This window comes from Malaclemys terrapin, chromosome 13 (assembly GCF_027887155.1).
Source record: "Malaclemys terrapin pileata isolate rMalTer1 chromosome 13, rMalTer1.hap1, whole genome shotgun sequence".
Classification (NCBI taxonomy): Eukaryota; Metazoa; Chordata; order Testudines; family Emydidae; genus Malaclemys; species Malaclemys terrapin.
The window spans coordinates 45,044,220-45,070,245 of NC_071517.1; the positions used below are offsets into that span (position 1 = coordinate 45,044,220).

Sequence of the window (26,026 nt, forward strand, 5' to 3'; positions counted from 1 at the left end):
CTCATCTTACGCGCATTTAACATGCGCGAATTCAGCGTTGCGCGGTCGGCAAAAAAAAAAAAAAGAGAGAAAAATAACAATTTAAATACTGTACCTGTAGTGCGGGCGATTCCGCCCGCCATTACACGCAATCTAAATTTGACTATACGCAATTTTCGCTTTAGGCGCTGACAGCGGAACGTAACCCCAGCGGAAGATGAGACTCGCCTGTATAAACAAGTCATCGTCTGTAGGAAATTTTAGTTTGTGGTGATTCTGAGTTTGGACGGGGACCGAGAGAGAGCGACAGAGCCAGAAATTTTTCTGTAGCCTTTTGTCAAACTAGGCAAATAGTGAGAGGAGTTGATGGACTGCCTGGAAGAGCTCTTCATACCCCCGGTGGACTTGTACCCCTGTTGAGAACCACTGCTCTAGGCATTTAAGAAACACAACATGCAGGTGTGCAAGGGATTCAGCGAGACTTGCGTTAAGCCTAAGGCAGTCAGGCTGGAAATATCCGGGGATTGAAAGCTATTTGGGTGCTTAAAAATGCAACTGGGCACCAAGTTCCTGATCCCCTAACTCTGATTTCAATGGGGATCGGGCACCTGGACGCTTTTGAAACATCCCCCTAGGTGCCTCTTGGCATCTGTTGTGTTTAATACCTTTAAAAATCTGTCTCTAAGCCTTTATAGACCAGAGTCATGTCAAGAATCTGCATTTCTAAGAACATCTACTTGTCACCGGCTGTTCTCCATGGCTTCAGTGGATCCAGGCCGCTCGGGACACATTAACGAACTGCCAATGGAATAGAAGTCGCACTTTTTCTGAATTCGCGCCCGCTGGGGGATTTCTCCAGCTGGGTCTAGTTTTAAGCGATTGTTTTCGATGTTTCCCGGTTGGCTTGGACCCACCTCAGCCCGACTGGATGGTTTTCTATGTCGTGGGGCAAGTACACCCCATCCCTCTTTGGGGTGTGGCAAAGGCGTCACAGATCCACAGTTAAGTCCGCCTGCCTGCCCTTAGCCTCAGGGCAGTACGGCCCATGGCCAGAGTCAATATAATTGCGCTGTGACCCCAGTCTGTATGGCTGACGTCCTTAGCAGAGTTGAGTGGCCGAGTGTCCAGAGTCAGGAAAGTTGCCCTCCTTAGCAGGGCTATGCGGCCTAATGGTCAGAGTCGGGGAGGTGAGCTGCCACCTGCAGAGGGCGGCAGGGGTAGGAGGGTCCGGGCCCTCCCTCTCCACCAGGTCCCAGCCAGGGCCCTGGCAATGGTGAGTGCACGTGGCACTGAGTCAGCGAGGTGCCGAGCGAAACACGCCAGCCCAAGATCCGGTTCTGTACCCGGTCCCCTGCCCAGTTCCCCTGGGCTACTTCCCACCGTATTCCCCAATGCTGCCATCTGGATGCCTTTGGGGTCTCCGGGTTCCTCAGCCAGCACTGGTCCCAGCGGCACTGACCTTCCTCGGGCGTCCGCAGGTATCCAGGCGTCTGCCTGGGTCTCGGTGCTTCTGGCTCCCGCGCTCGGGGGTTCTGGCTGATCCCGGGCTGGAGCCGGCGATGTGCGTCCTTCCTCGCCAGGGGTCAGCCTAGAATGAAGCTGGGCCGCTCCCTTTTATACTGTAGCAGCAGTTGGCGCATGCCCAGCAGGGGCGAGGGGGCGTGTCTTCTGCTGGCAGGAGTGGAGGCTTAACCCCTTCCTCTCCAGAGCGGGGCAAGTACATCCCGTCAGAGGCTCCCAGAGAAGAAGCTAGAGACAAGGTGGGTCCCATAAAAGATATTTGCTCACCCCCCTTGTGTCTCTGAGATCCTGGGAGCGACACGGCTACACCGCCACCTGCCTACAGAGAAGTAACTAGCCCATGATGTTCTCTGGAAAGTTGCATCGCTTTAATAAACCTCATACGATCAAATCACCGCGCTGGATGCAGCTGTACCAGTATCGAAGTGCATGCGGCCCCTTTACACTGGTCTGACTGGTCCGCATTCGGGGTTCACAGAATCATAGAATATCAGGGTTGGAAGGGACCTCAGGAGGTATCTAGTCCAACCCCCTGCTCAGAGCAGGACCAACCCCAACTAAATCATCCCACCCAGGGCGTTGTCAAGCCGGGCCTTAAAAACCTCCAAGGAAGGAGACTCCACCACCTCCCTAGCTAACCCATTCCAGTGCTTCACCTCCCTCCTAGTGAAATAGTGTTTCCTAATATCCAACCTGGACCTCCCCCACTGCAACTTGAGACCATTGCTCCTTGTTCTGTCATCTGCTACTACTGAGAACAGTCTAGATCCATCCTCTTTGGAACCCCCCTTCAGGTAGTTGAAAGCAGCTATCAAATCCCCCCTCATTCTTCTCTTCTGCAGACTAAACAATCCCAGTTCCCTCAGCCTCTCCTCATAAGTCATGTGTTCCAGCCCCCTAATCATTTTTGTTGCCCCACGCTGGCCTCTTTCCAATTTTTCCACATCCTTCTTGTAGTGTGGGGCCCAAAACTGGACACAATACTCCAGATGAAGCCTCACCAATGTCGAATAAAGGGGAATGATCACGTCCCTCGATCTGCTGGCAATGCCCCTACTTATACAGTCCCAAATGCCATTAGCCTTCTTGGCAACAAGGGCACACTGTTGACTCATATCCAGCTTCTCGTCCACTGTAACCCCTAGGTCCACTGTAACCCCTAGGGGTTTTACTGGTCTGACTATTCACTGATGGAAACCATCGCGAATGCAGAGCTAAAGGCGCCCGGTGGGATCGTGAGCCCTGCCCCAACGCCGAGTGCAGCAAAACGCCTCCCTCGGAAATGCAGACTGGCCACCCGGCCCAAGTGGGAATTATCGGCAGCAGGCCAGCTGCCTTCCCTGCGTTGGGAGTGGGGAATCAGCGGGGCGGGAATTAGGATCACAGCCCCTCACCTCAACTCCCTGCGTGTGCGATCAAAGGAAAGAGGTTAACCCCCCCCACACACAAACACCTCACTGAAAGTTACAGCGGTAAAACTTCCAGGTGTTTGTGAAAGGAAACTGATGTGGGGTGTAGGCGAGAGCTCATGGGAAGAACTGGGGTGTATTTACCGTGCAGTAATCGGAGGGGGCTTCACCTCCACATCGGGCGCAGTGGAGATTTTACCATCCCAGGGAGGACCCCGAGGACACACGAGAAACCAGCCCCGCCCCGTTCACGGATTAGCCCCGTTCCACACTGTATTAGCAAGACATAACCCACAAACGCCAGCCCAGCAGAGGAGACGGAGCCCACGCGGGAATGGCCAGCGCTCGCGTTAGTGACACCAGCCCGCATGGGGAGGGCCTCAGGACGCCTAGGTACCGGCCGTGTTACACCCAATGCCCCCAACCCTGGCTCTCTGGCGAGGAGCCAAGGGGGTGTGTCCCGCCTGAGCCATGGTGCGTGGGAAATTCCTGCTTTGCCCAGCGCCTGCTCCTCTTGGGATCTGGCAGATGAACGAGATCATCTCAGCTGGGGTGCGACAGGGAGGGACAAAGATCTGCTCTGTGTGTGTGTCTCTGTGTTAGCTACAGCGGGGGGGTGGGCACCTACAGGTGTCTTTGCACCCTGTGTCTGTCTGTCAGGATGTGTGTGTGTGTGTGTGTGTGAGAGAGATAGAGTGTGAGTGGGTGTGAGAGAAGCAGTGTGTGTGTGTGTGTTTGGTGTGTGTGTGTGTGAGCTATGGGGTATGTGTGTTTTACCTACGGGTGTCTTTACACCCTGTGTCTGTCTGTCGGTGGGGGGGGTGTATGTGTGTGAGAAAGAATGTGAGTGTGAGTGAATGTGAGTATGTGTGAGAGTGTGAGTGGGTGTGAGAGAAGCAGTGTGTGTGTGTGTGTTTGGTGTGTGTGTGTGTGAGCTATGGGGTATGTGTGTTTTACCTACGGGTGTCTTTACACCCTGTGTCTGTCTGTCGGTGGGGGGGGTGTATGTGTGTGAGAAAGAATGTGAGTGTGAGTGAATGTGAGTGTGAGTGAGAGTGTGAGTGGGTGTGAGAGAAGCAGTGTGTGTGTGTGTGTTTGGTTTGTGTGTGTGTGTGAGCTATGGGGGTGTGTGTTTTACCTATGGGTGTCTTTACACCCTGTGTCTGTCTGTCAGGGTGTGTGTGTGTGTGTGTGTGTGTGTGTGTGTGAGAGAGAGAGCGAGCGAGCGTGAGTGGGTGTGAGAGACAATATGTGAATGTGTGTGTTTGGTTTGTGTGTGTGTTAGCTATGGGGGGGGGAGTTACCTACAGGTGTCTTTACACCCTGTGTTGTCTGTCAGGGGGTGTATACTTGTGTGTGTGTGTGTGCATGTGAGTGTGCGCGTTTCATCTGTACAAATACATCTCCACTCAATCCCAGGCTCTGTGGCAGCTACACATGTCCATGTGTTTACAAGTTGTGACAATCAGGGCCCCTGCATCCATGTGTCGTTCTACGGCTCCAGGCCCCGGCCGTCCCACCTGCCCCTCCCACCCCAGCTCTCTTTATCAAAGAGATCGCATGCAGCCAGACGCAGACTCAGCCACCAGCCCCCGAGCCCTGGGACGGTCCCGCCTGCCTCGATAATCTGCTCTGTTATCTGCCTCGCCAGGAGACGACCATGGACAAAACTCTCCTCCTGTGTCTGGCCATTCTGACCTGCGCCGGGATCGGTAAGCCACGAAACCCAGGGATCTTTGCCCCACCTCCACTTTCCAGCGTGGGTCGGTAGCTCTCGCGTTGTATTTCTCCACTCCCTCCTTCCTCAGGAGAGCCCCCTTTCGAGTGTAACTCACTTCAACACCAGGTCACTTCGCTAAGGAGGATGTAAAAGCTCTATCCTCCTTCCCAACTGGAAGAGTTTAATTCCCAAAACTCAGACCACTGGACAAAGAGCAGCCAGAATTAAGGTGATCCTTCCCAATATACCCTTAACTCTGCCCTCCCTTGTATCAATGGCACTCACAGACCACAGTCAGGGATCCCGGTGGGTCATGTGAGTACAAGTTGTGGCGAGAACCATTCTTGTGTGAGCTGGTTAAGGTACTCAGTTGTTCTCCCTTCCTATTGACATCTCTCTGGGGGGATCAGAGTTATGTGGGAAATGCCCCCTTAACTCTGCCCTTTCCAGCTTTTCCCACACTTGAGCTTTGCGGAGTTACCGTTCAGTGAAGGCGTGCAGGGTACTGCTACGCCCCTGCCGCCTGAAATCCTGCCGAACAAAGTGAGGTTTTTTTACACTTACGTTTTTTACAGTGGAACTTCCTCAGGATTTTCTAGGGGTTTTTTTTAGCATGGGATGAAGGAAGCGGGGTAACAGGGGCATTGAGGGGTGGCAGACGGAGCTTTAATGGGGACTGTGGGGGGAAGGGGAGTAGCGGGGTGGGAATAGAGGGGTTATTTTTGCTGCCTTAAATATGTGGCCTGTTTACAGACCCCTCTGATAATTAGCCCCAGGCTTTCGCTGCCATGGCTTATCTGCCGGCAGCCAGATGGCCCTTGTCAGGAAAGGCAGGTTGGGGTGGCTTGGGGGGGGGGCGGACACTGAAGCTGCCCGACCACTTCGCTCACAGCCCAGGAGAAATATTTTGAGCTGCGCAACAGTTTTCTCCGTTGGTTCCCGTCCCAGAGGAGAGTCGCACTTTGTGCCCCGAGCCCCCCCCGCCCCCTGTCTTCCCACACCCTCGGCCCTCGACCCATCCCCATCGCTCCATGCACAGCCCCTGGCCTGAGCCCCTCCCTTCAGCCCCCAGCCTCACCCCCAGCCCCTAAACCCCACCCCATTTCCCCACACTCTCACCCCGACCCCCCTTCTCTCAGCCCCCCAGCCTCACCCCCAGCCCCTTAACCCCTGACCCACCCCTAACCTGACTCATGGGCCCTCATTCCCCCACCTGAACCCCAGGCCCCCCAACTCCTCCTGCCCCCCCAGACCTCCCTGCCTGAGTCCCAGCTCCCCACCTCATTCCCTGGGGCTCCCTCCAGGGGGCGCTGTCATGGGGCTGGGGGCAGACCTAGCTGCCCGTTCGGACCCCCTGGGGGTGCAGCCCTCCATTGCCCGGCTGAGGGAGGGTCGGTGGGGTCTGGTTAGTCTCACCCCTGCTCTCTGTTCCCAGGAGCGGCCCTGCAATGCCTGAAATGTGACTTCACCGTATTTGGCATCCCCTGCCACACCACCACCGTCACCTGCAAGGACGACCAGCTCTGCGCTATCATCCGGGGCCGCGCAGGTAACAGCCCCCTGCCTGCGTCTCCGGGCTCCTTCCCCCTTCCTGCTGCCTTCCCTCTCCCTGGGGCTCCCTCCCGCTCGGTCCCCGTTCCCTTCCCTTATTCTCTCTCTTTTTCTCTCTCTCCTTTCTTTGTTCTCTTTTTTCCTTTCTCCTTCTCTCATTCCCTCTCGCTCTCTCCCGCTAGCCGGCCACAAGCTGATCATGAAGAAGAACTGCGTTGACAAGGGGAAATGCCACACCAACGACACCTCGTCCTTCGCGGGCATCACCTACAGCACCTCCTACGAGTGCTGCGAGGGCGAATTCTGCAACTCGGCCGCGGGCGCCGGGGCCCAGCTCTCCCTGGCCGCAGGGGCCCAGCTCTCCCTGGCAGCAGGGCTGGCCATGCTGGGGGCCTGGCTCGCCCGGGGCCTCTAATCCCTGTTCCAGAAGCTGGGAGGGAGAGAAAATAATTGCTGTGGGAGGACAAAAAAAAAAAAAAAAAAAAAATCGAGCTAGCCATTGCCTTTAAATAGCTCCTCCCCCTTGCTTCTTAAAGGGGCACTTGGTAACCAGAGTCCAGATCTGATTGGTCATCTTAAATTGTTATAACCAAGGGATGGGGCGGAGGGAAAGGCCCTGAGGGGTGGGGAAGGGGTGGGGTCTGTCTGGAGAAGGGGGGGTGGATTTCTTCTTTCACTCCAGTGTAAAGAGTGCTGAATTGCAGTTGGTGGAGTGGAGTCACTCTGGATTCACACTGGGGTTACTGAGATCAGAATCCAGCCCTGACTTCACTGACTGCATTGTGTTTTCCTCCTGCCCCCTACTGGCTGGCTATGTGGGTGGGACATGGCAGGTGTGCATGCATGTTTTCCCGCTGCCCCCTGCTGGCTGGAATTAAACCTGCTAGTCTGTGTACCATAAACCCTATACTCCTAGCAGCTTAAGGAGATAACTACCTTGCTCAGTTTATACCCCGGGGTTGTCTCTCTGAAGTCCCTACCAGCACGGTGTGTGTGTGTGTCAAAATTATCAATCCGGCGGCGTGCTGGTTAGCTTTCACAGCCCAGCTCTACGGAACGGGCTTTAATCCACTTTGCTCAGAGTCGTAAGGGCCTGGCTCAGAGGGAGAGACAGGGCCGGATTAACGCAGGAGCTTTAGGGGCTGCAGCCAGGACCCTGGGCTAAGGGGGTGCCCGGCGCAGCAGGGCTCAGGCAGGCTGCCTGCATGCCGTGGCCCCACGCCGCTCCCGGAAGCGGCCGGCTGCTGGAACCAGTCAATGGGAGCTGCAGGGGAGGCGCTTGCGGGCGCGGGCAGTGCCTGGAGACACGCTGTCCCCCTCCCGTACAGAGATGTGCCAGCAGCCAGAGCCTGCACCTTGCATCCTCTCCTGCACCCCAACCCCCTGCCCCAGGTCAGAATCCCTGTCCTGCACCCAAATTCCCTCCCAGAGCCCGCACCCCCTCCTGCACCCCAACCCCCTGCCCTAGCCTGGAGCTCCATCCTGCACCCAAATTCCCTCCCAGAGCCCGCACCTCCTCCTGCACTCCAACCCCCTGCCCCAGGTCAGAATCCCTGTCCTGCACCCAAATTCCCTCCCAGAGCCCGCACCCCCTCCTGCGCCCCAACCCCCTGCCCCAGCCTGGAGCTCCGTCCTGCACCCAAACTCCTTCCCAGAGCTCACACCTCATACCCCCTGCACCCCAACCCCCTGCCCCAGGTCAGAATCCCTGTCCTGCACCCAAATTCCCTCCCAGAGCCCGCACCCCCTCCTGCACCCCAACCCCCTGCCCTAGCCTGGAGCTCCATCCTGCACCCAAATTCCCTCCCAGAGCCCGCACCCCCTCCTGCACCCCAACCCCCTGCCCTAGCCTGGAGCTCCGTCCTGCACCCAAACTCCTTCCCAGAGCTCACACCTCATACCCCCTGCGCCCCAACCCCCTGCCCCAGGTCAGAATCCCCCTCCTACACCCAAACTCCCTCCCAGACCCTGCACCCCCTCCTGCACCCAATCCCCTCTTGCACCCAAACTCCCTCCCAGACCCTGCACCCCTCCTACACCCAACTCCCTGCCCCAGCCCCCTCCTGCACCCAAACTCCCTCCCAGAAAGAAACTAATCTAACAGCTGTTCTAAGATAAGACATAGGCTATTTTGAATTAATGTAACTGTATTCAACATGTTTTAAGACTGAACTGTAACCACAGAACGGCTTGATGTTAATTAAAAGGCAAGTTGAGTACAGCGTTAATAGCCTCGATGCCATGATTGTAATCATTTTGTTTTAAATTAGGAAAAAGACGTGAATACAGGGGCCCCACAAACTCTAATCGCCCCAGGCCCACAGGAGAGTTAATCTGACCCAGGGGAGAGCGCTAAGCAGGGCGTTGTGCAGCAGGAAGGCGTAGGGGTGATTAAAAGGGGAAGTTGATACAAGGAACTTGTGTCCAGTTTTAACGTGGGGCGCCCGTGCTGGGCACTGAGGAAACCTGAGCCCAAGATGGGATCCACAGAAACGCGAAGGCCCATGTTAAGCCTAGTGTTTTCTCAGGCCAAGCGGCTGCTGGAAATGTATAAAAACCCTGGGACACGATCCTGCTTCATCTCAGATCTGCTTTGGGTTTCAAGAGGGAGAAACCCTGAGCCACAAGGATTGTGATCCCCAGTCACTGACTGGAGCCACCCTGAATATGGACATTGGACTATAACCTCTGGACTATTTCCAAAGGACTTTTGGCCACTACAAGCTCATCTCTGCTGTGTCTGAACCTCAAGAATTGAATTCAAGTCTGTCTGTATATTGATCTTTTAACCAACACTCTCTCCCTTTTCTTTTTTCATAAATTTTAGTTTAGTTAATAAGAATTGACTATAGTGTGTATTTTGGGTAAGATCTAAGTGTAATTGGACCTGGGTATGTGGCTGATCCTTTGGGGTTGGAAGAACCTTTTATTTTATATGATGAGATCAGATTTTCAGTAATCATCATCGTATCTGACGTGTGTGTCTGGACGGAGGCCTGAGGCTGGGCACTTTAAGGGAACTACCCTGATATAATGTGGTCGTGGGGAGCCAAAGAGCCCTACCGCGTTATAGCTGAAACCCCGTTATATCGGGGTAGGGGCGGCAGGGCTCCGGTGGTGATTTAAAGGGCCCGGGGCTCCCCGCAGCAGACAGAGCCCTGCTGCTACCGTGCTATATGTGAACCCGTGTTATATCAGGTCGCGTTATAGCGGGGTAGAGGTGTATTGGAAGATCCACCAGTTTTTGGGGTTTGTCTGCCCCGTTCTGTTTGCAGTTCACCCTGAGTGACCTCAGCTGTCTCCCATGGGCACCACCGTCACACCCCCAATGCAAAATTGGTGCAGGAAGGGATGACACAAACATCGCTGAGTCCATCCCAAGAGCTCCCCATCCTTGGTTCTGTTTTACTACAGCTAGTACTGGGTTAGAAGCCGTATCAGTGTATAACACAAATGGTTTATCCAAGTCATGTTCAATAACATGATTTAATCTCTTTAGTAAACTCAAGGTAAAACTTGGTTAGAATGTTGTTCATAGTACAGGAATCCTGGCATTTAGCTGTGAAAGCAATATGGTAGTGTGCCTCAGTTTCCCTTTCCCATACAGCACATTAGGTCTGGAACGTCTTTTCTCCTGTGAAAAGTTCCAAGACTGTTACAGGCATTAACTGTGCGACATCAGTATAACAAGGCCTTTTAACATAAAGTGTGTTCTTATGTATCACCCGTAGCATGTCTAAGGGATTTTCCAAAAGATTAGGCCCATTGTACATTTTTACAGTTTTTGGTAATAGCGACACATTCGTTACAAAAATTACCATCAGCAATAACAAATTCATTGCAAGCGTCCATTTACAATCATGTTGGTCATGCCACACCTTTGGCCCAATACCATTGGGGTTTTGGCATTTTTAGGGTTAACCTGTGACTTTCCTTTGCTAAATTAAGTTCTCTCTTTCCTCCTTGTCCTGAAGGATCAAACCCTGATTTCTCTTGCTTAACAGAATTCACTGGCTGATGGGCTGTGCTCTCTGTGCTAACAGCTATTAGCAAGTCTTTCCTCCCCCAGTCAGCCAGGTAATTTGCATCAACACAGACACTAGCTCTTAGATTTTCAGTTGCTACCAATTTTAAGGCTGGACTCTGTCTTACAGAGACACCACACAAATCCAAAGAGTCTGAGGGTGAGAGTCTGTTCGCTTTCCCCTGCATCCTCAAGCGTTCAGCCATAAAACGGTTCTGCTCTGAAACACCAGTAACCAAATCTGTCCTCTGAACCTGAGACACAGACTGTTCACTCACAGAATCTACACGGAGATATTCCTGTTCCAACACCATTGTCTTTCCAACAAGCTGGCCAAACACAGCCACTTGGTCATAGGGCTGTTTGAATCCCTTAACAGCTTTTACTCCGTCTGAGATCTTCTCAAAGCGATCCACACTGGATCTGGCTAGTAACTTTTAGACGGGCTCCCGCCCGCCCTACCTTATACATAGTCAGTGCTGGTTTTTGCCTAATTTCCATATGCTAATTGACCATCTACCTCCTGCTCATTAGCATTTGGGTTAATTAGTTGCCAGGGTGCAGCTGTGGTTAGCATATGTAGGTTTCCGTTACGCTCAACAGCCTGGCAACTTTCCCTGAAATCCCGAAGGGATTCGTTCCTTTCTTCGCCTTCTCCCATCACGTATCACTCAGGGCACGTCTTCCCTACCCGCCGGATCGGCGGGTAGCAATCGCTCTATTGGGGATCAACTTATCCCGTCTAGTGAAGACGCGATAAAATCGATCCCCGATGGCTCTGCCGTCGACTTCGGAAATCCACGGCGGCAAGAGGCGGAAGCGGAGTCGACGGCGGCGCCGCAGCGGTCGACTCGCCGCCGTCCTCACAGCCAGGTAAGTTGACCTAAAATATGCCACTTCAGCTATGTGAATAGCTGAAGTGGCATATCTTAGGTTGACCCCCCCCTCCCGTAGTGTAGATCTAGCCTCAGTTTCCAGGCACACCTGGTGTGTATGGTTACTCCCTTAGCTCAAGCAGCTCCTGCTAAACGAGGCCTCGGTTATGCTAAGTTAATTGTGATTCAGGCCTTAGGCCTGTAAGACATTACATAACAGCCTGATAGCTACCTCTATCTTATCTCTATAACCCACTGCCAGCTTACAGAAGGGGTGGAGAAAATGCCTTATCATGAAAGACCAGAGGAATTCAGGCGTTTAATTGAGCACAAAAGGAAAATCAAGAGGCGAATTGATTAACGTACTAGTAACCTTCACGGGGAGAAAATACCCAGTACGAAAAGCTTCTTTAATATAGTGAAAAAGGCCAATTAAAAACCAATGGCTGGAAGGTTAAAGCTAGACAAATGCCAAGGAGAAACAAGGCACAAATATTTAACATCAAGGGAAGTGATGTCTTCCAATCCAGATCGGTTGCCTTTCTGGAGGATACACATTTGTCAACCACAAGTTCTTGAGCTCAATATAGGGGTAGCTGGGTAAAATTTAGGGGCCCATATTATGCAGGAGGTCAGAGTAGATGATCTACCAGCCGGAAACTCTATGAAGCTGTGGAAATCCCGTGGGATCTCACTGTGGAGAAAGCTAAGCTCTGGCAAGGCAGCTTTCAAATAGTTGATCTAAAACAAGGAGAAATGCAACCTCTGAAAGGAAGTCTGACGGCTTCATATTCCTGGTAACCCTGGGCTGGATGGAAGAAGCTGGTCCGAAGCGCCACAGGGATCTGGTTGCAACTCTGAGCTCAGCTGTTTCTGAGGTTCTCCTCAGACTTCAGGTCTGTTATACCCTGATGGACAGCACTGCCCTCTGCTTTCCATCATACACTTAGGTGCTCTCTGGTTTCTCTGGTGCTCCAGACAATGTCCAGGAGATGGCGGTGGTGTACCAGAAATACGGGAAAACTCCAGCAGGAGCCATCCCTCTACTGATGGTCAGTTGGCAAGGCAGCCATCAGCCCCGAAGAATATCGCTAAGGATGTGAGGATGATTATATGTGTAACGTGTGCGTAGGTCTGTCTAGGATTTCTGTGTGCTTGGGTAATCATAACGTTAACTGTAACTTTCATAAAAGTTGTACCACAAACTAGACGTGGCGCTTGTGAATGTCTGTGTGGTCGTCCCCTTGGCCTTTGTGAATTCCTAGAGAGTCCACGTCTGCAGCAAGTAGCAGATGTGACTTTCACTTGCTTGAGCTTGAAACTACAGGCCCCAGAGCCGAACCCCCGGTGGTGTCAGACCACATTGCAGAATTCACTCGAAATAAAATAAAAGGCGACAGTTCAAAAAGAAACCCAAACAGAACCTTCTAGTTCGTCTAAATCGGGTCAGTATGTTTTACAAACGTTCCTTTGATTTCTTTTTGTAGTTGGGGGCAACTCGTGGGAGGGACACAAAGGGAGGCACCAGCTAAAGGTGGGGAATGTGACCTCCCCATGTGCCCCCCCACATGACTCCTCCCCCCCCCCGGCAGGCTCAGAGTCAGCTCCTGTCCCCAGAAGCTGAGCGTGGGGGGAGGGGGGGAGGGCGCAGCAGCACCAGGCAGCATGGCTGGAAGACAAGAGGCTCTGGCCCCGCCTCTTCCCGTCCAGCTCTGGCCCCACCCCTTCCTCTCCCCACCCGGGCTGGCTGCTGGGGTCACTTGACCCCTTGTGCCCCTCCCACAAGTCGCCCCCAAACAATAGGGTTACCATATTTTGTGCCTCCAAATGGAGGACACCCCCAGGGACCCCGGCCCCGCCCCCAGCCCCGCCCACGCCCCCGCCCCAACTCCGCCCCCTCCCAAAGTCTCCGCCCCCTCCCCTGCTTCCCGCGAACATTTGAGTCGCGGGAAGCCTGTAGCAGGTAAGGGGCGGTGTGGGGGGAGGAGGCGCGGCCCAGGCTGGCCCCCCGGCGGCTCCAGCCTGGGTCGGCTCGGGCCCTGGGGTGCCGGCCCCGGCCCACCACCCCTGGCCCGCCCAGCACTGCCGGCCCCGCGGCCCCCCCGGCTCGCGGCCCCGCGGCCCCCTCCGGCTCGCGGCCCCGCGGACCCCTCCGGCTCCTGGCCCCGCGGCCCAGCGGACCCCCCGGCTCCTGGCCCCGCGGCCCAGCGGACCCCCCGGCCCAGCGGACCCCACGGCCCCCCCGGCCCAGCGGACCCCACGGCCCCTCCGGCTCGTGGCCCCGCGGCCCCTCCGGCTCGCGGCCCCGCAGACCTCCCGGCCCAGCGGACCCCGCGGCCCAGCGGACCCCCCCCGGCTCCTGGCCCCGCGGCCCAGCGGACCCCCCCGGCTCGCGGCCCAGCGGACCCGCCGGCCCAGCGGACCCCGCGGACCCCCCGGCTCGCGGACCTCGCGGCCCAGCGGACCCCGCGGCCCAGCGGACCCCCCGGCTCCCGGCCCAGCGGACGCCCCGGCTCGCAGCCCCGCAGACCCCGCGGACCCCCCGGCCCTCGCGGCCCCGCGGACCCCCCGGACCCCTCGGCTCCCCGCCTGGCCCCGCGCCCACCCCGGACCGGCACTGCGACCCCGGCCCGGCACCGCGCGCCCGGCCGGGCTCGGCACCATGCCCCCGGCCCCGCGGCCCCGGCCAAAGAGCCCTCCTGATTTTCCCGGACATGCCCGGCTTTTGGGGATTTCCCCCCGGACGGGGATTTGAGCCCCCAAAAGCCGGACATGTCCGGGAAAATCCGGACGTATGGTAACCCTACCAAACAACACCAAACAGAAGGCACGGGGCAGTTTAAACACACGTAGAAAACGCGTATTGGATTCATAAAGACCGACAAAAGCAGGGTTTCCAATTGGGAGTGAAAATATTTGGCATGGATTTTGGTGGCATCAGTTAATCCCCTTTATGAATCCTCCTGTTTTCATTGGCTCAAAGAGCAGGCCATTCCTAACAGGGTTAAAGCGGCAGTCATCCAGTCTCGTCTGTACAATCTAGTGTCGCTGTGCAATCGACTCTCAGGATACAACCTGTTGCCACCTCCTTTTTGACAGTCAACAACATTTGTATTGATGGCCAGGTGACCAGAAGATAAGAAGGTTCTTGTCCCAGAAGCAGACTACCCATAACTAAAACCCATAATTCAGTATCTTGCAGGGACCCTCGGGGTGGATGACAAGGACACGCACACTGAGGGCAAAGTGAAGCCTTAGAGAGCTTTATTAAACCAAGGAATAAAGCCAGAAAAGCGTCAAGTCCCATACGAAGATAGGAATAGGACAGCTTCGGGGATATGTGGCACCATTCCTTGCATAATCTCTTAGACCTGCGTTCTCACACCCTTCCTGGAGACCCTGGTGGTAGGAGACGAAGGCCCAGCCCTGTCTCTGGCATGCCCAGAGAGTCCGACAGGCCAGGTTCCTCCATGCCCAAGGTTGATGGCTGAGAACAGTAGAGCTGAAAGGTCAAGTGATGGGAAGGGCTTTTCCAAGCTAAGTACACCACAATGGGAAAATCTCCGCTCTACGTTGTGGTTTGCCCTGAAGTAGGTCTGGAGCACCATCATGAATGTTCATGATAATGCTCGTCCTTCCGTGCCCAGATCTAACTTCCTCACTCACATAATATTGGGGTGCCCCAGTCCTACAAACTAACCTATTAATGCCATTTTAACTCTGAGACCGTTGGTGCCTGGGGGTGGGGTGGGGGACGTTGAGAATGCTCCGTCAGGGCAAATGGCAAAGAATGGGGCAGAGAACCCCCAAAACTGATGGTTGTATTCTAATAATTAGATTCACCCAGCCAGCCTCAAAACAGCTTCTACAATACTTTCCTGGTTACCCAGACTCCAAAACCACAGCTCCCTTAAAGCAATCCAGCCTGGGGCTTTGTCATGGGGCAAGTACACCCCGTCACCCTGGATGGGGCAAGGGCGTGGTAGCCCTGTGGTTTAGTCAATATGGCTGCCCTCAGCCTCAGGGCCACACGGCCCAATGACCGGAGTCAATAGGACTCCCCTTGGCTGTAGTGAAGCGCAGTCCAATGGCCAGAGTCCATAGGAGGGGGTTGGGTGGGCTGCCCCCCAAAGAGGGCGGCCGGGGTAGGGGTCCCGGACCCTCCCTGTTCCACTGGGTCCCATCCCATGGCCTCGTAGTAGCAAATGGGTTTGCCACCCAGTGGGCAGGGAATCACCCCGAAACGCACCAAAATTGAAGGGACACTGGCTAGTCCCTCCCTGAGCTACTTCCTACCATGACTCTTGCAGTTGAAGACTAGGCATCCTTGGAGCCTCCAGGCCCCTCGGGCGGCGCTGCTCCTGGCCTCTGCAATCTCCCTGGGGCGTCTGCAGGTACCTGAGCCCCTGTCTGCGTCCTGGCGTCTCCTGTTCCCACAGTCTGGGGCTCTGGCTGCTCCCGGGCTGGAGCTGGTGCGATGCGCCCTTCCTCCTTGGTGGTCAGCCCAGACTGAGCTGAGCTGCCCCCTTTTATACTGCAGCTGCAGTCGGAGCATGCCCAGTAGGGGCGAGAGGGCGTGGCTTCCGCTGCCAAGAGTGCTGGCTTAACCCCTTCCTCTCCAATGTGGGGCAAGTGCTCCCTGTCAGACTCCCAACCCAGACAGCCAAGGCAAATATGGTGAGGATTACTGAAAATCTTGTTCATCATATATGAAAGTCTACCAGTCTCAAGGGATTGGACACATCACCCGCCAGGTCAATGAATATTTCAGCTCTCACCCAAATACGCGTTTACAGCCAATTCTTATTAACCAAACTAAAGTTTATTAAAAAAAAGAAAAGAGAGAGTGTATTATGGTTAAAAGATTGTTATACCTACAGATATGACAGCTGTTCTTAGGGCAGGTTCATAGTAGAGATGGTGAGCTGATGAGTTGCAAAAAAGTTCTTCCCAGAATCAGCTCATCGGGTTATAATCCAATTAGACAGTTAATATAGAGAGTTTGTTCAAATTCTCCCACGAAAAGCAGCAGGGTGATCCAGACTGGAGCTGGACACCTCAGTCTTGCCACTCAAGCTTCTCCTGACCAAGTTTAAGCAGATCTGAGATGTCAGGATGGGGCCAAGTTCTTTTATAAATCTCTGGCAGGCTATGGATAGCCTCTTGACAGCAGCTATTCCTTGGGTGAAGACTAGGTAATACACATTGCAGCTTTGCAGTAAAACCTCCTATTGCCTGTGTATACAAAGGTGATTGCATTCATCAGTGTGAGGTAATTCTCCATTAAGCCATTCATAGTTCACTACAGACTTCAAAAAGAAATAGAGACAATGGTATTATTACACCCAAGTTCCATCTAAACTTTAATGTCGCCTTTTGATCCCTGAATCAGTAGAACATAGTAACAGACAGGAACCGTCCGGTTATATTGTTAACCTCTAACAAGATATCGGGAAACGCAGACCAATACAATCAGTATCTTCTTCCAATTCTCTACCAGTACAAGTCTACATTTGAAAGCTCTAGTCTATCTAACATGGTTTCGTTAGCTATTTATAAGGAATAATCCTAATTATCATGTACATACTTTTATAATATGTCTTTCAAGGTAGAATTTGGGCCATTTAGCCTGCTAGTTGCTTAACCCTTTCTGGCCCCGTGTCACGAACTCATTATCTAGGTCCCAAAATGGAGAGGGAACCGCTAGGCCATCTCTCTATGCGACAGGTCACAGGCCTACCCTACTTAACTATACTTATGCTAAGAAGCTAATGTCTTACAGGAGGCAGGCCTGTAAATTGCTTGCATTACAGCTGAATACAGTAAAGGCTAAATCAGCCCTATGGGCTAGAAATGAATCGATCTCCACAGGAATATAGGCACTTAGATTTAGGGTCAAACAGCTTGTCTCCGTGGGGAAATTGAACGGAGAATTATAGTTTCTCTGCTTTATACCACAGCTAAGTGATACAGAGTGGCCACATGGGGAACCATGCTGGTGTTGCTAGCGTGATCTAATTATTCCCTACAACTCTGCTGGTCGATTTCCCCATGTCGACACACTCACAGACCGCTGCTCTTTGGTGAGTTCTTTAGCGCCTTATGAGGTTAGAGAAAGAAATATACAGATGGGTGGATTTCCTAAGAACTTCCTGACTTAGCTGACCGACAGCAGTTTAAAGGTACAGGGATAAACTTAGCTAATGCAAAGGAAATTCATTTATATATTCCACTTTCTAACCACCTCCATCACTGGCCGTTTTAAAATCAGGGATGGGAAGTTGATCTAAGAGATCTTGCTCTAGTCCAAAGAGGAATTAATTCAGGGAAGTCTTCGGGCTGGTGTTACACAGGAGGTTGGAGTAGATAACGGTGGTTTCTTCTGGCCTATCATCTGTGAATCTATCCCCGGAGGAATATGAGTTTCCAGTTTCAATTTGGGTGTGTTTCTATAGGCCGTAAGTCTCGTGTTTTGGGGGTGCACCGTCAGCCTTCTACTGGCTGAGTGTCTAGGGGGCATGGAATTGAAGAGGCGTCAGGGGGGGGTTGTAGTAGTTCCGGGGTGGGGCTCGTCCCTTCCAGGGGCGGCTGGGAACCAGGCCGCCCCGCTACAAAGCTAATAACAGTTTAAGGCTCAGGCCCTTATGCAGGGAGTGAGGTAAAGTCTAGAGCAGCCCAGGCCCTAGATCAGGGCGGGGCAGCAAACAAATAGTCTGGCAGAGGCCCAGGCCCTTAAGCAGGGGCTGGGTCAGTTTGTGATAGCCCAGGCCCCTTGGACAAGGAGGAGGAGAGACTGCCACCCGGCACGGGGTGGCAGGGGGGAACACAGGCCCACCCACTCCATTGTGTTCCAGCCTGGGGCCCTATCCGCAGCAGTCCGTCTGCCGCGCAGTCAGTGGGGATCCTGACTGCAACACACTGACATGGGTTCGGGGTCTGCTATCCCCGGGCCACTTCCCATCTCCTCCTCCATGGGTATCTGTTCCTCCTGAGTCTCGTCTGCTGTGTCCCAGATCATGGGCTCCTCCGGGCCCCGAGCACCGGGTAGGTTTGTCGCTTCCTCCAGACCCTCGGTGGGGAGAAGCTGAGGCCGCTCCTCCGGATACCGGGCCCTCGGCAGGCTCAGGCCCGTCCTCCTCCGGATACCGGGCTCTCGGCGGGCTCGGCCAGTCCTCCTCCGGATACCGGGCTCTCGGCGGGCTCGGCCAGTCCTCCTCTGGACACCGGGCTCTCAGCCGGCTCAGGCCCGCGGGAGCTCAAGCACCAGCGTCTGTCCTCTCCCGCTGCCGGCCAGCTACTGAGCGCTGTGGCTTGGCCTTTATACTTCCTGTCCCGCCCCTTGACTTCCGGGGGGCGGAGACAGGCGGCGGTGGCTCCGCCCACTCTGGCGGCTGTTCTGGCTCGTCCCTCACAGGGGCGCCTGGGAGCCAGGCCGCCCCGCTACAGAGGTGCACACAGGTCAGTGGCTAAATGTTTTGGCCGTGTCAGTGTGAGGGGAACGGAGCGGCAGATTTTCGATGTGGGGGTGGGACGGCGCCAGAGCTGTTAACATTCTCCACACACAGTCGCGGCAGATTTGAGGTCTGTCTATGCCGCAGCACGTTGGCATCAGGAACACTGAGCACAGACCTCACGATCTGGCTGAGCTCTGAGGACGGCTCTCTGGAAAGGCAGATCTCGGGCCACGCTTCAGCAAAGAGTGAGGTGGAGGGGGCAGGGACAAGGGGAGTGAAATAGAGGTGGGGATAACATCCCCTCTGTATCCATCCTGGTCACATGGGGGCTGGGAGCCAGGACTCCTGGGTTCTCTCCCCAGCTCTGGGAGGGGAGTGGGGTCTGGTGGTTAGAGCAGGGGGGCTGGGAGCCAGGACTCCTGGGTTCTCTCCCTGGCTCTGGGAGGGGAGTGGGGTCTAGTGGTTAGAGCGGGGGAGCGGGGGCTGGGAGCCAGGACTCCTGGGTTCATAGGCATCAACTCTGTTGGTAGTCTGGGGCTGGAGCACCCATGGGGGGGGGAAAATGGTGGGTGCTGAGCACCCACTGGCAGCCCCCCTATTGGCACCTCCCCCTCGCCCCCCCCCACTCCTGCCCACCGCAAACAGCTGTTTGGTGGCATGCAAGAGGTTGAGGGGGGAGAGAGGATGTGGTGTGCTGGGGGGGCAGGGACAGAGCAGGGTGGGAAGAGGTGGGACTAGGGTGGGGGTGTGGCCTTGGGGGAAGGGGTGGAGTGGAGGTGGGGCCTGGGGCAGAGCCGGGGGTCACATGCCTGTGCCTGGGTTCTGTCCCCGGCTCTGGGAAGTGAGTGGGGTCTGGGCCAGTCATCTCACGACGCTCCCAACAGCATTGATAGGACTTGGCCTAAGATGGGGATGAGCTTCAGCAAGGCCTCGGGGAGCTTGGGGAGTAGTTTCCGCAACATCCTAAGGAAAGTCACCCATGTGGTGGCTCTGACATTGTAACTGACCTTCCTGTCAATGGTGCACACGTCCACTTTATTCTCCCCTTTCCCGGAGACAAAAACCATCTCACCCCCGTCGCACTCAATGACCAGCCGGGCGTTCTCCTGCAGCCAGCCCGGTTCAGCGGAGAAATCCCTAATGGCCACGTTCAAGGCCTCCTTGACCTTCTCGGGAGTCCCTGACAGACCCCTCACCTCCCTCCGCACGCCCTCCAGGTTCTCAATGCTCAGTGGCTGTTCAGAGAGATGCATCCTCTCCTGATACATCGCCCAGCTCTTCACCTTCACGTCATAGCTGGGCTTCCCATCACAGCAGGTCACAGAGACCTCACAGTCCCCATCTTCGGAGATCAGCCGCAGCTTCGTCTCGTCCCAGGCAACGCACATCCTGGGGTTGTCCCGGATGCATTCCGGCTCCTTGGGGAATTCCCTCAGCACCAGATCGAAGGAGCATCTCAGCTCCTCAGTCATCACCTCCCAGGACTCCAGCCTCTCCCGGATTCTCTGCAGGCTCCCCACGCTCAGCCTTTGTGGGCGAGCGCGTAGCCTCTCCCAATACACCGTCACCGTGGGCTCCTTCACCTCATAGCAGGGCTCCCTGATGCCTTCAGACACAGTGATCTCGCATTCCCCCTGGCCCGACACAAACACCAGCTCGGTGTGGTCATGCCTGATCACCATCCGGGCATTGCTCTTCACACACCGGGGCTCCCGGGGGAACTCCACCAGGGCCCGCTCAAAGCTGGCTCCCAGCTCCTCGTCCAGCACCCCCCACTTCTCCAGCGCATCCCGCACATCCTGCAGGGTCTTGGTGCTCAGTTTCTGTGGACGGGAGCGTAACCTGGCCAGATCCATGTTCCTGGTGAGCTCTCGAACATGGTTGTGGGGTTTCCTGTTTCTATGGGACATTGTGATCTCACACCCGGCCTTTCCAGACCCCTCGGGTCCTGGCGGTGCGTTGGCTCAGCTCATGGGACACGTTCCCGAGGGACTCGCATTGTCCAGCCGCAATGACGCCGAGCTGCTGGCTGTGCTTCACCCGGTGCCCCTAATGCTGGTTCTCTGGTGATGATCTAAGGCGAGGTGAAATGCACGAGCCGCGTGCCTGGGAAATTCCTGTTTTGCCCGGCGCCTGCTCCTCCTGTGATCTGGAAAATGAACGAGATCATCTCAGCCGGGGCTTGATGGGGAGGGACAAAGATCTACTCGAACCGATACAGCCAGATCCCCAACAGCTGTAACTCGGCACCGCTCCGCTGTCAGAGCTACGGCCCATTGACCCCAGCTGGGATCTGGCCCCATTGACCCATGGAACTACGGCCGATTTACACAGTCCTGCTGGGAGAGGGCGGGGGAAGGACCTTTTAATTTGTGTGTGTGTGTGTGGGGGGCAACTCTCACTGTGATACCAGGGGCTACGCTACAGACACAAGTAGATTTGAAAAATAGCGAACCCCCACCACTACCCTGCAGGGACTTGCTGCAAACCTTGTGGTCTGGCAACGATTTGGATGACGCACATGAACCATATTTCATTAGACCTTAACGGAAAGACTGTTTCATGGTACCCGGCAACTGAAGCGTTTTTTCTAGCAGCGGTTTCTGTATTTTTACATTCCCAATGCACAAATGATTGATGGACATTCTAAATTGAGTAGAATTTCAAATATATTATTGAAAATCTTGGAGCCCCAAGATCAACACTAAAAATGAAAGAAGAGGGGCCATATTCTGTTCTCATTCACACAAATCCAAGTTCAGAATAATGGGTGAAACCCAGGCAGTTACTCCAGATTTCCAGCAGTGCTGAGGAGAGCAGCATTTGCCCCTTTCTGTTTGTTAGTTGCAATTTCTGTTGGAGACGATGAGTAGGATTCTCCACTAAAACCCCTCGCGAAGTGAAGAATTCGTTTAGCACAATGTATGGTAAGTATTAAAGTGTACCTCGTTACTAGCACTTGATGATGTTTCTTTGTAAAACTTCTGTAAAGATTGGAACAAACATGGCCTCCCAGTAACATCAGACCTTTGTGTAGGACTGTAGTGGGGCAGTTGCCCCACTCCAGGAGAGTTTGGGACTACAGAAGGCCAGTGCGCCTGCCCAGACCAGCAGCCAATGAGAAAAGGGCTTACTGGGGGCCAATCAGGGCCAAGATTAGAGCCAGCCAATGAGGGCAAGGCTAGGCCCTATATAAAGGCTGCCTAAGAGAGGAGCAGGGAGTCTGTCCCAGACCTTTGAGAGGGGAAGGGAAGGGAAGGGCCTAGTGGGTGCAAGGGGCAATAGAGGAAGTGGCCCAGGGAAGTGGACAGATGAGGGAAGAGAAGGAGGACAGCGAGGCTGCCGCCAGAGGGTCTCTGGGCTAGGAACCAGAGTAGAGGGTGGGCCTGGGTCCCCCCCTTCTCCCCTTGCAGTACACCCAGCCATCGGCCATGGTGACCAGCCATCACAGACTACGCCAGATCCCTGACAGGAGGGATTAGACTTCGGGGGTGCGGTTGGACATGATGGCTGGGGCGCAGAAAGACTGCTGATCATCTCCCCTGGAAGGGGGGGTGGATGGACTAAGGGGCACTGCCGGAGGGCTGTGGGCTGGAAGAGGACACCGCGACCTGGAGAGTGACGTGGGCTCAGACACCAACCAAGGGCAAGACAACGGACGAGACACCACCAGAAGAGGGCGCTCCACTGGACTGAGCTAATTCCCGGAGTGACCAGCGGGACCATCCATGACAGAACCCTTTCATTTGTGGGGGGGGCCATTTTACAAGGGGGTACCTAGATATAAAATTGAACTGGGAGCTAGATCTTTAAAAGAAGGGGCATTCTGGTTGAAACACTGGAGATGAAGCTAGAAGCAGAGGAGCTCTGAAAAGAAATGCCGATATGGATAATGAAGAAAATGGATAAAGCAGATAAAAAAAAAATTGATAACCCAGAACAACACTGCTGTCTTGCTGCCAAGCATCACTTCCCCTCTCTGATCGTTTTCCTTTCATTTCTTCAGGGGCACACACACACACACACACACACACACACACACACACACACACACACTCTCTGCCCTAGCAGCAAAACGGGTCCCAGCGCCACTATAGCGGGTGACTACTAGCCTGTTTGAGAGACCCATCGTGGACACACACATAAGACAAATCGCGAGAGCAGTTTAATCTCCCTGGACGCTCAGTGACAAACTTGAAAGTTGCCAGACTTAAAAAAAACTTCAAAACCAGACGTCTGCGTGAAACTGCTGAGCGGAATCCATTTGCAAGTTTTACTGTATCACACTCGGCCTGACTAGAGACTGGGAGTGGCTGGCTCATTACAAAAGATTTTCTCCCTCTTTTCGTATTCACAACTTCTCATCCACATCCCCCCTGATTGTATTGACCTCGTTAGCACTGGTCCTCTGCACAGTAATGCTTCACTCCCATCTCTGCAAGTATATATTCAGTCACCTGCCAAACTCCAACTTGCACTTCTGCTTCCGAAGAAGTGGATTTTAGCCCACGAAAGCTTATGCTCTAATACATGTGTTAGTCTTTAAGGTGCCACAAGACTCCTTGTTGTTTTTGCTGGTACAGACCAACACGCTGCCGCCTCTGAAACTTATGTTATGTTGTCGCTTTTCTTACCTTACTGCTAGCCCGGCACCACAGTCTGGACTCCAGGGACGAGAACTGCAGAGCGCTCTAATGTGAAACAAACAAAATCCTGGCACGTTAAATCTTTGAACTGGCAAGGCAGCACAAAAACTGGCCAGGTGGCAACCCTAGTACCCCCCACGGTCATCACATTGCCCACGATAGCCTGGCAAAGGGGTTGTTCCGGCTGGGGCTGTGAAAATGGCGTCCTACAGGATGGGGTGTCTTCTAGAGGCGGAGGACTTTGGGCTCAGGACTACGTTGGCAGAGCAGAAAAGATGTTTCCTGCCTGGGAGGAACGCCCTGCTTTGAAATTGGCAGCATCAGCTACAGGAAATGGGGGAGGAGGGGCCCCCTCTCTGCTCCCAGAGACAAAACAGTGTGTTTACAGGTCCAGCCTGCCTAAAGGATCATCTTAAAGTGCGGGCTGCAGGCCGGGATCCCGGGGGAGAGTTTCTAGCCCTGTGCTGCACAGGCGAGATCATTGGAAGGGCCCTTCGTGGGTTTAACCGCTGCACCAGCCCTGGGGCTTTGCAGGGAATCGGACCAAAAGCCAGGAGAGAGAAAAAAAGTGAGAAACATCAGTGCTACTTACTGGGGGATAGCCTGCAGTGAAACGCCCCTGCTTCTTCCAGCTCCTCCAGCGGGCAGTGGACCGAAGGAATTCAGACACACCCCAGCTGGGACAATTTTCCATGGGGGTTTATACAGAGTGTCTCTTGTCAGACACATACGAGCGGTTTAAAAATCACCATTTCCCCCCCAGTAAAATCGATGTTGGGTTTTGTTAACCCACATTCTGGCTTCTGAGCCTTAACTTGGAAATGTGACCCTGTGACTGGGGTCCCGGGGGGCCACGCTGAGAGTGCGCAAGCAGGGCAAACGGCAAAGAATGGGGAGAGGATCCCACAAACTAGGGGATTATTCTAACAATTAGAGTCACCCAGCCAGCAACAAAACAGCTTCTACAACACCTTCCTGGCTACCCAGACGCCAAAACCGCAGTTCCCTTGACTTAGGGCTGGTCTATATGGGAGAAACGAATGCCCATCGCTGCTCTGGCATGGCTATTCCAGTATAATTTAGCTCTTCCAGAAAATGTGATATATACATGTGACGGGTTCTGTCACCTGATGTGCTGAAATGACCCCTGAGCCCGTTTTCCCTGCCAGCCTAGGCCCCCGGTACCCTGTCTTGTTGAGCCAGACACGCCAGCCTGCTGCGACACAGACCCAGGGCCCGGGCCACCCACCCGAAGCTGCAGATCTAAACTGAAAACAGCTCAGCAAAATACCTGTCTGCAGCACTCAGATACCAGCCCCAGTGGGGTCTAAACCCCAGAAAAAAATCCACCTTACGCCGTATAAAATTGTATACAGTACAAGTTCATATTGTTCATCCTCTTTATCAAAGAAAGAGAGAGATGCACAAACTGTTTGCCCCTAAATAACAGTTACTTACACTCGGTTTATTAATAAATAAAAGTGATTTTATTAAGTATAAAAGGTAGGATTTAAGTGGTCATAAGAGATAACAGACAGAACAAAGTAAGTTACTAAGCAAAATAAAACAAACTCACAAGGCTAAGCTTAATACACTAAGAAACTGGTTATAAATGATCATTCCTCACCCTAGCTGTTATGTCAGGTAAAGTCTTTCTCAGGTCAGTTGCCTTTTCTGACCTGGGTCCAGCCTGTTCTCACCCACCCCTGTAGTTACAGTCCTTTTGTTTCCAGGTGCTTTCGGGTATCTCTTTGGGGTGGGGAGGCCGTCTCTTAAGCCAGTTGAAGACCCTCATTGTTTGCTTCCCCTGCCTTATATAGAATTTCCCTAAGGCGAGAAACCTTTGTTTGATTCCCTAGGGTTACCATATTTGAACTTTCAAAAAAGAGGACACTCCATGGGGGGTAGCCCCGCCCCCTAGCCACTCCCTCCCACTTCCCGCCCCCTGACTGCCCCCCACAGAACCCCCGACCCATCTAACCCCCCACTCCCTGTCCCTTGACTGTCCCAATCCCTCTCCACACCCCTGCCCGCCGACAGCCCCCCCCAGAACCCCCGACCCATCTAACCCCCCTGTCCCTGCCCTGACCCATCCAACCCCCCTCCGCTCCCTGTCCCCTGACTGCCCCCCGGGATCCCATGCCCCTTCTCCAACTCCCCCCACAACTATGAAAGCTAAAAACTTGCCTTTAAAAAAAAAAGGCTGAGATTGTCACATAATCCCATAACTTCAGAAGCTGGGACTTTGAGAAAAACACCAAACATAGCAAGACTGGCAATTAAATTGTGATTAGTGGCAAAACTGCATGATCTGTGCTCTTATATGCGCCAATCACAGGGCTCCTTCAGCTCCTTCATGCTAGAGTTCATTCGTTTGTAACGCAAAGTCTAGGTTGGTGTTTTGCATTTAGCACAGCACTTGTTCATTAGAGATAGATTGTGCCCTTAGGCACAGCTGTGAATAAGGGTCTTTGCATTAAAAGGCTGCACCATCCCAGGAACATCCCAGGGAGGAAGTGTGAGTCAGAGAATCACAATTCCCACACATGCATGCACTCCCCTCTTGCTCCAAGGGGAGGGGGAAAGGGAGTGATTTCCCCATCTTTCCAAGGTTGCAGTTGACTTCCCCATGTACCTTCAGCTTAGAGCAGCATGTCTGGCTGAGCGCCCAGCTCCACCCGGCGCTGCCGGCAAGGCGATCTGAAGCTGCAGGGGATGGGTTTTGGCTGCCACTGCCAGCCCCACCCCCTCACGGAGCACGCAGCCCCCCCCCCCAGCGCTGCCGGCGCGGCGATCTGAGGCTGCAGGGGAGAGGGGAGCCAGGGAGGGGCTTTGGCTGCCGGAGAG

The 26,026-nt window shown here is 54.2% G+C and overlaps 2 protein-coding genes across 3 annotated transcripts; one reads left to right on the forward strand and one right to left on the reverse strand.

The window, feature by feature from the left end:
• Positions 1-4,484: 4,484 nt before the first annotated feature.
• LOC128847713 (sperm acrosome membrane-associated protein 4-like) lies at positions 4,485-6,795 on the forward strand. Its single transcript, XM_054047362.1, has 3 exons — positions 4,485-4,621; positions 6,065-6,178; positions 6,363-6,795. The coding sequence occupies exons 1-3, from the start codon at positions 4,570-4,572 to the stop codon at positions 6,593-6,595; spliced, it is 399 nt and encodes a 132-aa protein (XP_053903337.1). The 5' UTR covers positions 4,485-4,569; the 3' UTR covers positions 6,596-6,795.
• Positions 6,796-15,871: 9,076 nt separating this feature from the next.
• On the reverse strand, positions 15,872-23,402 carry LOC128847734 (uncharacterized). Of its 2 annotated transcripts, XM_054047407.1 has the most exons (3): positions 23,168-23,402; positions 19,541-20,682; positions 15,872-16,314 (listed from the first exon to the last, which is right to left on the reverse strand). In XM_054047407.1, the coding sequence occupies exons 2-3, from the start codon at positions 20,441-20,443 to the stop codon at positions 16,138-16,140; spliced, it is 1,080 nt and encodes a 359-aa protein (XP_053903382.1). In that variant the 5' UTR covers positions 20,444-20,682; positions 23,168-23,402; the 3' UTR covers positions 15,872-16,137. The 2 variants fall into 2 exon arrangements, with proteins under 2 accessions (XP_053903382.1, XP_053903383.1); XM_054047408.1 differs by lacking the exon at positions 15,872-16,314 and having other exon boundaries at positions 18,935-20,682.
• Positions 23,403-26,026: the final 2,624 nt, after the last annotated feature.

What these genes read in the sequence shown, in the direction of transcription:
- LOC128847734 (XM_054047407.1), bottom strand. Translation starts at nt 20,443, where the DNA reads ATGTCCCATAGAAACAGGAAACCCCACAACCATGTTCGAGAGCTCACC. An exon ending in TGTGCACCATTGACAGGAAG is followed by an intron (nt 16,315 to 19,540) that starts GTCAGTTACAAT and finishes TTGTATACACAG; the next exon opens with GCAATAGGAGGTTTTACTGC.
- LOC128847713 (XM_054047362.1), top strand. Translation starts at nt 4,570, where the DNA reads ATGGACAAAACTCTCCTCCTGTGTCTGGCCATTCTGACCTGCGCCGGG. An exon ending in TCTGACCTGCGCCGGGATCG is followed by an intron (nt 4,622 to 6,064) that starts GTAAGCCACGAA and finishes CTCTGTTCCCAG; the next exon opens with GAGCGGCCCTGCAATGCCTG. An exon ending in TATCATCCGGGGCCGCGCAG is followed by an intron (nt 6,179 to 6,362) that starts GTAACAGCCCCC and finishes CTCTCCCGCTAG; the next exon opens with CCGGCCACAAGCTGATCATG.